Source organism: Stegodyphus dumicola, chromosome X1, assembly GCF_044657685.1.
Source record: "Stegodyphus dumicola isolate Sdum_Otavi_A_Nest chromosome X1, ASM4465768v1".
NCBI lineage: Eukaryota > Metazoa > Arthropoda > Arachnida > Araneae > Eresidae > Stegodyphus > Stegodyphus dumicola.
In genome coordinates, this window is record NC_140780.1 from 17,192,277 (window position 1) to 17,205,054 (window position 12,778).

General features: G+C 33.7%; 1 protein-coding gene across 4 annotated transcripts in view; it reads right to left on the reverse strand.

The window, feature by feature from the left end:
* LOC118183393 (tyrosine-protein phosphatase non-receptor type 1-like) overlaps positions 1 to 12,778 on the reverse strand; it is a 103,671-nt gene that overhangs the window by 75,429 nt on the left and 15,464 nt on the right. For 3 of the 4 annotated variants that reach the window (XM_035352908.2, XM_035352907.2, XM_085808416.1), the window contains exon 2: positions 8,038 to 8,134. In XM_035352908.2, coding sequence (XP_035208799.1) covers positions 8,038 to 8,134 — 97 coding nt within the window. Of the gene's footprint in view, positions 1 to 8,037; positions 8,135 to 10,912; positions 11,081 to 12,778 lie in introns of all 4 variants that reach the window. The other variant, XM_085808417.1, reaches the window with a different exon arrangement.

Consider the following 12,778-nt stretch of genomic DNA (forward strand, 5'->3'; position numbering starts at 1 on the left):
TAATTCGGACACCCATAATCTGGACCTCAAAGCTAAAATCTTTCTGCGCATGCGCCGCATTGACGCATGCGCATAGGTGTTTTACTCATGCGCGCAAGACATTTACGACTGTGCATATGCGTCTGCGCAAGTGCAGAATACGTTTTCGCGTGCGCGTTTAATATATAATGGACGGTATAAGCTAAAATTATCTAATTATCTATTTCAGTTAATGTTGATGATTGCGTTGTTCCTTAATCTTCGAATTGGATCCGGCTTATTATTTTTTGCAGACTGTAAGAGCAATTTTCTAAAAGTAAGCTTGAACTTTCGATTATGTCAAATAGAATTTCCGATTCTGGAGCTCCCAAAGGATCTAGAAAACGAAAGTATGTTTCAATGTCCATCAAACAAAAAACGAATTGCTACAAAAAATGGATAAAGGCATATTCTTTGTTTATCTAACCGTTCCGAAATCATTTTGTCAATTTCACGCTGCTCTGCGCGGGGGGAGGGGGGTACATCGCGGCGCGCAATTAACTGGAAGTTGATTTGTCAACACTATCGTTATCTTCAGGGCAGATGTTTTTATTTTATTCGGCTTATAACTCCTTACTAAATGTAGTATTTAATTTCGATGTACTCTGTCTTTGATATGATTTAAATCAAATTCCTCGTCATTATAAATATCACGAATACAAATCAAATAGTTTTCTGGTTGCAATTTTCTAATTTCGGCTATGCGTAAGATATGCTGTACGCATCCGCGCGTTGAAAGAAATGTTTAATAAAGTAAACAAATAAGTATTAGGCTTCTTTTTTTGGTAAATTTTGATACCCTTTAGATCATAATTGCTCATTATTTTATAAATTACGGTTTCATATTTTTAATTTTATAATTTCTGCATGCCATTTTACCAGATTTAAACTGATGATCTATAATCCGGAAATATCGATAATCCGGAATCGCCAAAGTCCCGACAAGTCCGGATTAAAGACTTTTGACTGTATCATTTAATTAAAATATCACTAAACCATGTCCACATCGACTTATTTTTACTTAAAAAAACATCCCAGAATTGCACAAAAATGGCATTGCGCACACTCTTCACTATATCCATGTATACTGCTTTTTTCTCATAAATTAGAAAAATTTCACGAAAATGCATAATAATTTTCTGAATCTTCAAACCCGGTAAAAAGAACATATATGAAATTACCTGATTGCGAAAAAGTATATACCCTTTCCAAATATGAACATTTCCCCGTATAAAATAAATAAAATATCCAAAAACTTTTACCTCTACATTATCTATTATATTACAAACGTCACTAACTAATTCATACCTTTACTTCATTACAAATGGTTACAAATACTTAAGTGTCAAATATTTAAATTATTTCCATGCACGTTTACACAAATTACTTTACTTCCAACTTACATTTAGAACAATGCATAAAAATAATATCCTCAAATAATTAAAAATACTTACTTACCTATTCTTCTTCAGAATCTTGATTACGTGTCCGATAAACTTTTCTTATTTCTGTTTCAGGATCTTTAAAATCATACTTATAGTTCACACCAAGGTACCAGGTAAAATATATAACTTAATAAAACATCTTTACTTCTATCTCGCACAACCTTAAAGAAACAATTATTACTACCCCTTTGAATCCCACTAAATACCCATTTCGAATTCACTTTAGTTAGGGCCATGGGATCCAAAAATTAACGAACACTGTTTCACACAACACAGAATAAAGCCAAATACAAAATTTCCAGATTTTTTCCCGATTTCCCCCCTTTTCCGATTAAAGAACCATAATTTGTCCATTAATATCACATGACATATCCCATGATCTCTCATTTCCCTCACACAAAATAATGCGTAATCGGAACTGAGTACTGCTCACATTATTACCAAAGTCCCAGGTAGTAACCTTTATCGCCTCCAAAATGTCGTCCAACTACCAGTTACCATATTCTAAAGATCAGCCCAAATGATATTTTCTGCCATGATTCACTTGGCACTCTGTTCTAGAATATTACGATGATTCAGACAATAGTACAAATGTCATAAAGGCTTAGTAATAAGGCATAAAATGCAGGAGTTCCATTTGCACCTGTGAGACAGGGTATAAGGCGCTCACAGAAGAGACCGAGAGCCGTGATTGGCCGAGAGTTCGGCATCTATCCGCCATCTAAAAGGGCAAGACACGCCCTCTCAACATCAGTTCCAGCCCCCGCGCCATGAAGGAAGGACGTCTCTTCAGCGAGCTGCCACCATATAATTGCTTATTCCATCTTTTTCTACTGCAATCAAGATCTTCAAGCAAAGTTATCAATTTGTTTACTTAAGAATCACATCTCCCGCAGATTTTAAATCTGCCTAAGAATATTTTCATCGCGATCCCATTAATTATTTGCACTCTCCAACACAAGCCACATGCCAATGAGCCTATTAATCGTAAACTCTTTCCTATCCGCTTTTTGCTTTAGTGTTTGTACTGTGTATAAAAAATTTTAAAAAACCAAAAAAAGTATAAAATATAAAATATAAAATACAAAAAAATTTTAAAAACCTAAAAACTTATAAAAAAAATTATAATACTTAAGTTTTTATATTCTCATCTCTATCCCTAAACTTTCTCGAGCCTGTGGCTCCCTCTATTGAGCATCAAGTAAATCACTTATGCCAAATTTTTTCAATTTCTGCTCGCTTTTAGTAACTCTGATGTGGAGGTAAATGGTTTTGAACCATAGGCACTCCGAAATTTTTAAATCATTGGCATTGGCAGGGTATAAGGCAAAGCCAATTAGAGAAGCTAAATTTGCACATGTGAGGATTGTGTCTACAGCTTTCCCGCTCTGTTTTTCCGTTTAAATTTTGCACGTTCGCTCTGTATGGTCGACTCTCATATCAAGTTGGCATAAAGTTGGACACTTCAAACTTCATGACAAAGCCCCTAAACAAGCTTTTGTGACGTAGCACGGTCTGGTTACCTTGCAACACAGCTCAGCTTAAACCACTTAAACAGTTTGAACAGCTTAAACAGTTTGAATGCAGCATTAAAGAACATTTACATTTTTGATACTATCGTGACAGGGAGAAAAGAAGCACGCAAGTATCTTAACGGTAAGAGAACTAGAAGCAAAAGTGCACAGTTATCCAATATGGCTGCCTAATTAAGAAAAAGTTTTAAGTTCCAAATCTGCTATGTCATCAGCGTTATGCAAGTCACCTGATATGGATTGATCTAGAAATGACACGGTACAGAAAATGGCATTACTATTTTTAGAATAGAGAGGGGGGGAATTAAGCAGCTATTGTCTCGATTTAAATATTTTTCATCTTACACACACCTACACTATATAAAGATATTATTATTATATATATAAAGATATTATTATTATATAAAGATATTATATTAAGTATTACAGATCCACATTTACTGTACTTCTTTGGTTTTAAAATTCTGTTCTTTCTTACATAAACATCTATGAATAAATGGCATATCTCAAATTCATCCATCTGCTTCAACTTATTTCTTATAAGAAATTGTATTTGTGTCAATGATAGTCAGGTGATATGTTAGAATAATTGAATATCGCCTATTGGCAGATCCTTAAAGCTGCAAAATACCATTAGTTTGCAGAAGTTCTAATTCTGGCTGTTGAACAGACTAGCTACATCAGCAGCTACCATGTTTTTTCTCTACGTAAGACACATGGCAAGTATAGAAGAAAAACTCCTTAATGATGTAATCTACCCATATGAGCAAGGTATTGGTATGGTTTTTTTCATATTTTACTGATAATTCTGATGTCCTTTTCAGCACAGGTCTCTTGTCTTTTAAATATACGAATGAAGTTGACATCACTGTAATGAAGTAATTACTAGAAATTCTGTTTTATTCCCATTTGCATGCCTAATATTCCTTATATATTCCCTATGCATAATGAAAATATGACAGAAATAAATGCTAGTAGAAATTATGCTATATTAGCACCTACGTTTAAACAGGATATTTGTTAATTTCCTAGACTTCCAGTCTTTATATAGATGTATAAATAAAGACTACTATTTGAATTAGCAGCACGGCATGAACTTCATGCAGGGCATTTTAAGGGGAGCTGACTCATATTCATTTTATAGATGAGGAAAACCATGAAAAGACATGCAACCAGCACATTTGCCAAGATGCGAAAATGGGTCCAATTACCAATATTCACTAATTTTTACCACTAAACCGCTGTACTCGCACCCTTATAGATGTTGCTTTTTAGCCAAGTTAGCAATGTAGCAGTCTGGTCAACCTGCATAAGTATCAGGATAAACTTATGTTGAGGGTATCCTTATGAATCAACTCAAGTGAAGGTAGCTATAAAGTCTGAGGCTGCACAATTGCTAGTGGCAATGGAAATCTAGTCTGTTAATGGCAAAATGGATAAATTTAAATATTTTAAAATAAAAATTATAACAAAGCACTAAAAAATAGATATAGTGTTAAATTACAAACTTTATGAGCACAATGCTGTCTCCCAGCATAAAGCTCATATCTGCAAACTTTGAATTTTGTATAGCTGTCAGCATGTAAACAAAATGCCTGTGCAGCACCAGACCTCAATCCTATTGAGCATATTTGGGATTCTTACCAAGAAAGAATACATTTAAAATTTTGATCAGAAATAAATTTGGAAAAAATTCACCACATAAAAGGGAAAAATAGAAGCAAATCTCTGTCAAAACCAAATATTCAGGGACATCATAAAAAGAAAAGGAGGCACAACATAATTTTTTAATTTTTTTTAAACATGTTCAGGTGTCCTAATCTTTTTTATCATTCTTTTCTTGTTTATACAGTAAAAGTTGTAATTAATTATTTATCTCACATTTTAGTTAATTAAAAAAATTTCAATGAATTTTGTTTAAATGTAAGAAGTGGCATTAAGAAAAGTATTTCACTGAAGTTAAATATTTAATTATTCTTTCAAAAAACATTAGAAAACTTGTTGCACAGCTTGACTAGCTGTTGTTGCACTGAATATCTGTTTTGACTAGCTGTATGTCTGAGCACCTTGAAATCAGTCAATAGATTAATTCAAAGTCTATGCCAATCTAACGATTTTTTTAACTCGACATTTTACCCTACCTTGTTTACCTTCCAATCAAACTAAAACATCCGAAAGTTTTTTAAATAAACTCCTAAAAGACATAAATAAAAATATTAAAAAATAAGCACCTCTTTATATGCTTTTTACAAATATTTTCTTTTATATCACTCTTATTATGCAATATAAAAGTATTGAAAAGAAATTAACTGCTTTCATGTGCTTTCTCTAATTTTTATCTATTTATTTATTTATCTTCCAATTTTTTAACCCTTAATTACTTGTACTGGAGTATTTTGTACACCACTACAGCTGTATCAGAAGTAATTGTTTCTCTGCTTCATCATTTAAATTTTATCCCCAGCTAACCTTTGCTGGAGATAAAACTTTAATGATAAAGCAGAAACCTACTGAGTGACACAGACAGATTCTCACTTTCATTCATTTGATTTTCAGAGATTGAAAATGTTTGCAATTCAAATCTCTCTGAAGAACAGAATACAGTGCACACAAAATTATCGTGAACAGAATACACCCCACAGTAAAAGCTTGCATCTGGAATGCATCACGTGGGAAATACATCTTTCTTTTCATGTTTTCATTTATTATTTGCTCTTTTTCTAATTTTGATTTTGTGTATATTTCCAATTTCGGGTTTTAAATCGTGATGAAAAAATACTAAAGAATTCTCCAGAAGAAATAAAAGCATTGTTTGAAGTGGAAATGTCAGAGGAAGAAATTAGTAAGAAAGATAATGAAGTGGAGGACAGGATCAATTAATTATTCAGATCATAACATTGATTCAAACTTTGATGATGAAACAAAAATTGACAATGTAAGTGATGAAGGCAATGTAAGTTTTTTATCAGTAAGGATTGAAAAAAGTGGTTAATAAGTTTGCAAAAAACCATTAAAAAGGGTATTTTTATGATTTTACCAGACCCTAAAAAATTTGATTTCTCTGTGAACAACAAGAAAAAAATATCAGATAGCATTATTGATAACATAGTCAAATACACAAATTGGAACATTCAATTCAAAATCCAGGAAAAATAATAAAGATAGCATGATACTGAAGAAATAACTAAAGGAGAAACTGGGATTGCTGTATTTATCAGCCCTAACGAAAGGGGATGATACAAATTTCATACGTGAAGAAAGCAATATGGAATAATAATTATAGTTGTAACTAGGTATGTGCACAAATAGAATTAAAGTTATTTCATAAGATGTTTTGTATTGTTGTTTGCTTGCTTTACTTCCTTTTCACTCTATATAAATTTATAAAAGAATATGTTTGAAATAGTTAAAATATATATATTACTAACGGGTTGGAGGAAAAGTTCTGTCGTATTTTAAATAGGCAGGTGATTTTTCTTGTAAATAAAAAAAAATCTGGCTAGTGAGTCAATCGGATTTTTTTTTGTTTTTTTAGCTGCTGTATAATATAAAAGGTGCCCTTTTTTTACCCTTCATCATTTACTTGTAATATTTAAAGGGAAAAACATGTCGGTAGATAAAGTGCATTTACGACACTGCATTTTATATGAATTCCAAAAAGGAAGCAACGCATCTGTTGCATGTAAAAATTTATGTGCGGTATTTGGAAAAGATATTGTAAATGTTCGTACTTGTCAAAGATGGTTTAGCAAATTTCGTTCCGGGGACCTGAGCCTCAAAGAAAGTGTTCGATCTGGACGACCATCCAAGATCGATAATGATGTTTTGCGATCCATGTTGGAAAATAATCCACATTTAACAAGTCGAGAAATTGCAGAAGAGTTTGGCATTCATCATACAACTGTTGGAGATCACATTAAATCTCTTGGGTTTGTGTTAAAGCAAAGTGTTTGGGTTCCACATGAATTAACGGAAAAGAATTTGTCTGATCGTGTAAGAATATGTTCATCACATCTGATTAGACACAATGTGAAGCCGTTTTTGGACAGGCTGGTTACTGGAGATGAAAAGTGGATTCTTTACGAGAATATTAAAAGAAAAAAATCTTACTGCAAACCAGGAACATCATCAGCAACAGTTCCAAAACCAAGTATCCATCAACGAAAAGTACTGCTTTGTTTGTGGTGGGACAGGAAAAGTCCAGTGTATTACAAGTTGCTGAAACAGGGAAAAACATCAACGCGGATCTGTACTGCAATCAGCTGGATAAATTGAATGCAGCCATCAAAGAAAAAAGGCCAGCATTAGCGTCCAGAAAAGGAATAGTGTTCCATCACGATAATGCTCGCCCGCATACTGCAGTGGTGACACCACGAAAACTGAATGCGTTAGGATGGGAAATCCTTAGTCACCCCCCGTATTCACCTGACATTGCACCCTCTGATTATTACCTGTTCAGATCTCTGCAAAATTATCTAACGGGAAAAAAATTCAAGTCTTTTGAAAGTGTTTCTAAGGCAGTTGCTGACTATTTTAACTCCATGGATGAGAACTTCTACAAAACAGGAATTTACAGGTTACCTGGAAGATGGCAACAGGTTGTAACAAATAACGGAGCATATATAATTGATTAATATTAAACACATATTTTTATAAATGAATTCCAAATATTTTCTTTAAAATACGACAGAACTTTTCCTCCAACCCAATAAAAAATATTGACACGTAAGGGCTATATTAAGGAATTTTTATAATATATCTTTGTTGCACCTGAAAATTAATCTTATAAAACATTAATTTATTTTCTCCAAAATTTAAAAACGTGTAGTGAACAAAATACACAGAGCAGGAAGCTCGGTATGCGAATTTGCACAAGCAGTAAAGGGTTAAGGCGAGTCTAATTACTTTCCTTTATTTACGTAAAATACATACCACCTCTGGTCACAAGTTGCACAGACTTGTAGTCTTCTACTGTGCATCTATTTTGAAAAATGAAAAAAGTTTGACACAAATATATATAATCAAGTAAAATTTCAACTTACATGGGTTGACATCTCTGTAACGATTTAAGTTCTTATTTTCTGACTTTTTGGCATCTTTTATAATGTATGAAAAGTTGTTTGACTCATTTCTAATTTCCTGTATTAAAAAATAAACATTATCAGAAGTCAATCTACATTCAGGAACAGATATGGTTTTCAGGACTACAAGTATCCCTTAAAATCTACCAAAATTTAATTAGATGAAGCCATTAGAACAACACAAAGATATAAATTCTGAGTGCAACATACTATAAAGGAAGCTATTACAATAAAGGTAACAAATACTTACTTTTGCACCTACCAGGAGAAGAATAGTTTAATAAGTTTTTTTAACATACCGGGGGGGGGGATTCCACTACAAAAAACCAACATCATTTCCTTCTGGCTACATTACATATGTATATAGAATGAAATTTACATGAACAAGTTTAAATTTTTTACAGTTCATAGTATTTTTTTTAATTCTTTAACTGTTAACAGTAATACTTCCATATCTATGGATAGTACATTTCAAGACTTATCTCGGATATATAAAAATCACAGATAACAGCTAATGTTACATATGAAGAGACACTCATGTAATATAGTCAAGTTTAATTGTTGCACTACATACAACAATACATACCACCATTAACTCTATATGTGGCACAGGTTTTTGGATCTGCTTATGACCACCTCTATTCAAACAGCATTTATTGGCTAAATTTTTACAATAACTTATTTCTTGATTTTATAACTTTCCATTCTCAAGGCTGAAATTTAGATCATTACAAATAATACAGTAAAAGCCCAATTATCTTGCATTCAACTAACCAGAAATCTCAAGTTAGCAGAATATTTAAGAATTTTAGAAATTTTCCAACACAAAATTTAGTAAATAAGATATTTATAATGCCGTTATACAGCTTGCAATATTATTAACATACATTGTAGCCAAACATTTGATTTAGCGCCAATAATGGAAAAGCACGACATAACAACGCAATCATAAGAAGTTTCTTTCAGTTTAATACGAATTCGAGTAATTCTTAATAAACCAGTTTAATTTTTTAAATGACAGACACAAGTTCTATTTTTTCTTCGCAAATTGAAAAATTATTAATATTTGGAACTGCATGAAGTGGAGTATTTTTTAAGTTACAGGATCCGGTCATAACAGAAAGCCACAGTACACGACTTTGAAAAAGAATAAACAATCGCAATAAGTTTTAATATTGTTATAGTATTATTGAAACAGTGATGCAGAGATCATTAAAGCTTAACTGTTATAGTATTATTCAGTTAGTGATGCAGTGAGCACATTAAAGCTTACTTTATTCAACATTATACAACCAGAAAAGCATTTATTACCTTTTACAGAGTGTGAAGCGAAGACAAGCAGTAACATTACATTTCAGTTTCTTTAGAACAGCGTTTGGTACTTATGTATTAACGGCACCGCAGCTGCAGATTTGGCGGTTTTTAAGTACCGCCAATCTAAACCTAAAATTTTTGCAACAAATCATTACTTAAAACACTTTATTTAAAATCAAAGTAGTCGATATAAAGTTTGACTTTATATTGACTACTTTGATTTCGGTGGATAATATAAAGTTTAACATAGATTCAAAAAAGTCTCTTATTTTCTTTGACCTGATGCTGTCGCCATATGACTCTGCTAAATAAGATTCTAAATGATGTCTTGCTGTCCCAATATGTCTCTTGTTTCTCCATTTAGCATTGCCCCACATTCTCTCAACTGTTTGTGTTGAAAGTAAGTGAGGTGGAGTTAATACCTAAGTACCCAGAGTTTCTTAACTACAACAGGGTGTTGCCAAATCAATTATACAAAAATTAGACATTGCACATGCAAACAAAAGCATAAAATGAATGCATTAAATAAACCCGAGTTCATAACATTAATAAATATGCGATATCCTTAATTCTTATCAGTACTTATGTACAGTCAAAAGTCGTTAATCTGGACGCGTCGGGACTTCGGCGATACCGGGTTATTGATTTTTCCGGATTATAGATCATCAGTTTAAATGCGCACACGCATATTCGCACCCGTAAAGGTCTTACGCGCATGCATCAATGCAGAAAGTTTGTGGCTTTGAGGTCCGGATTATAGATCATTCCAGATTATGGGTGTCCAAATTAACGACTTTTGACTGTATTATCCCGTTACCATAAAATGAAACCTTTTGAACTAAGGGAAAACAAAGATAGCATTCCCTTGAGTAGATTCTGAGCCATTGTGATATTTTTGGAAGGAGCATCAGATCCTATATGACACACCCCAATTCCCCTTTACCTTTGAGTAATCATAAAATGAAAAACAGCAAAATATCCTTGTATGTTGATGCGGCAATGGATAAAAAGTGGAATATCTTGCTCAAAAAAATAAATAACCCCTCCGCCCGCTTCCTTATCTCGGGCTATTGGAGTTGCTTGCTTTCATTTGACAACTGGCCATGATTATTTACAGCAACATTTACATCAAAGTAAGTGCAGTAAAGCATTCAGCTTGTTGCCCTCTGTGTCATCAGGGTGATACAGATGGCGACCACCTCAAAACTGTCCTATTATTTTAAAGTTCATTTACAGACAACTCTATGGAGGCTAATTTTTATCCTTGCTTTTTTACACTCTCATCATTTTATTGGTCATCGACTAATTATCAAAATAACAAACCACAAAAATCATAGCTAAACTGCCAAAAGTTTGCTGCAAACTGGAACCCCAAAGAGGTCATTAAAAAGACTGACGCACAGAAATGTGATGAATATTCCTCTCAGTGAGAACACTTCAGGGCAGATGTTCTCACTGAGAGGAATATTCATCACATTAAGGGACATCACATAATGGGGACAGACCATCGTCTTTTGTGTACCTGAAATGGATGAAGCTGTTCTTGGTAGAAGAGGATATTGAAGATTCCTCAAGCCAACATCCTTCACAGTAGAAGTGGTACCACTATCCTCAGCAGGAAAGTTCTTGCTGAGGACACACATCTGCCCTGATAAAAGAGCCCTGGTTTGTCAGGGGTAGAATCAGCAGCCTTAAAAGAAAAAAAGGTAAGCTAATCTATGATTTCAATAGTGATGCAAGAACCTGTATTCTTTCAGATAAGGATATTGAAGTATTTCTTCTTACCACATTTATTTATAGAGACCTTAACGGCAGTGAAAGTCAAGAGTTAATTATAGGGAAGGGATGAAACAGAGAAATCGTTTTTTACTTTGTCCACCTACTTTGTACAGGGAAGGCTCTACCCGCTCAATCTCTGCACAAACTTATGTGCAAAGCTCACAATATTCTCTGGTGTTCTCCTTTAGAATTTATCCTTAATTATAATTTGGATATTCTAAATGTGGGTAACAATCCAACTTTTATTACTTTTAATAAATCTAAAATAACTGATATCACTATTACAACAACGCTAATTAATAAAAATATCAAAAAATGGAAAGTTGATGGTACACCATCAGGCTCAGACCATCAAAACATCCACTTTCAAATTAATTTAATTCTTGACCAAAAGTTCAGAGACCTCCCATGAGGACAGACTGGAAAAAATTCCAGGAGGAACTTGTTGGGCTGGCTGAACTCGGGGTAGGGGGAAACTATTAGGGACAATTATGATTTAGAAGTTACAGCAGAATGTCTGCATAACAATATTCTAGATTCATGCAATAACAACTGCCCAATCCACACTATGAGAGGAAAATCCCAAGAGGTGGACTGACTCTCTAGCAAACTGAAGGGGCAATAGTCAGAAAACGTTTTAATAACGGAAAGAAATATAGTGAACGGGACAATAGAAGAAACTTTTTCTGGCATTTTATTATTGTTGGTTAAAAAAGCCCTAACCAACAATAATAAAATGCCAGAAAAAGTTAACCGGACTTTTGGAGGAAATTCTGTGAAGCCATAGATTCTATCTCTGAAGGAGCTAGACTCCAGACTCCTTAGAAAGAATGAAACAATTTTGGTTGGCACCCTAAGCCTGGCACTGGGATACATTCCAAAGATATGGCAGAAGACTGTTGGCAACCGCCGTTGATTCCCCTAGCACATGCGCATGATAAGCAAGGTTTCTGCTGCGTAATACTTTTATAGGCAGTTAGCCAAAGTCAATGGTGAGTATCGCATGTCAGCGAGAAGTGCTAAGTGCTGTGTAATATCATGTTTCTACTCTGCTGTTCAACGTCTTCATAGCTTAAATAAATGTTTGTATATGGAAGACCTCATTTTATTCTTCATAGGTTATGGGCCCAGACAGCGCTTAACTGTGCAGTCCAACCACCATTGTTAAATTCTTTCGGCAAGGCAAGCTGCGTCGACTGAAATGAAAATGACAACGACTAATACAGTTTCAATTGAAAAGCTAAACAAGGACAACTTTGACACGTGGAAGTTGCAAGTGGAAGCAATACTGATTAAAAATGATCATTGGGACTATGTAACTGGGAAAATTCCAAAACCAGAACCTGGTGATGAAGAATTTGCTAAATGGAAAACTACTGACCAAAAAGCACGAGCGGATATAATCCTATCCATCTTACCCAGTGAACTTCCACAAGTAATGAATTGTGTAACATCTCACAAACTGTGGAGTAAATTGCATTCTATTTACGAATTGAAGGCACCAGCTAGAAAGGCCACAATTCTAAAAAAATTGCTTTTTACAAAAATGAATGAATGTAAACAAATGACTGATCATCTAAATGATTTTTTCATTCTTGTGGACAAACTG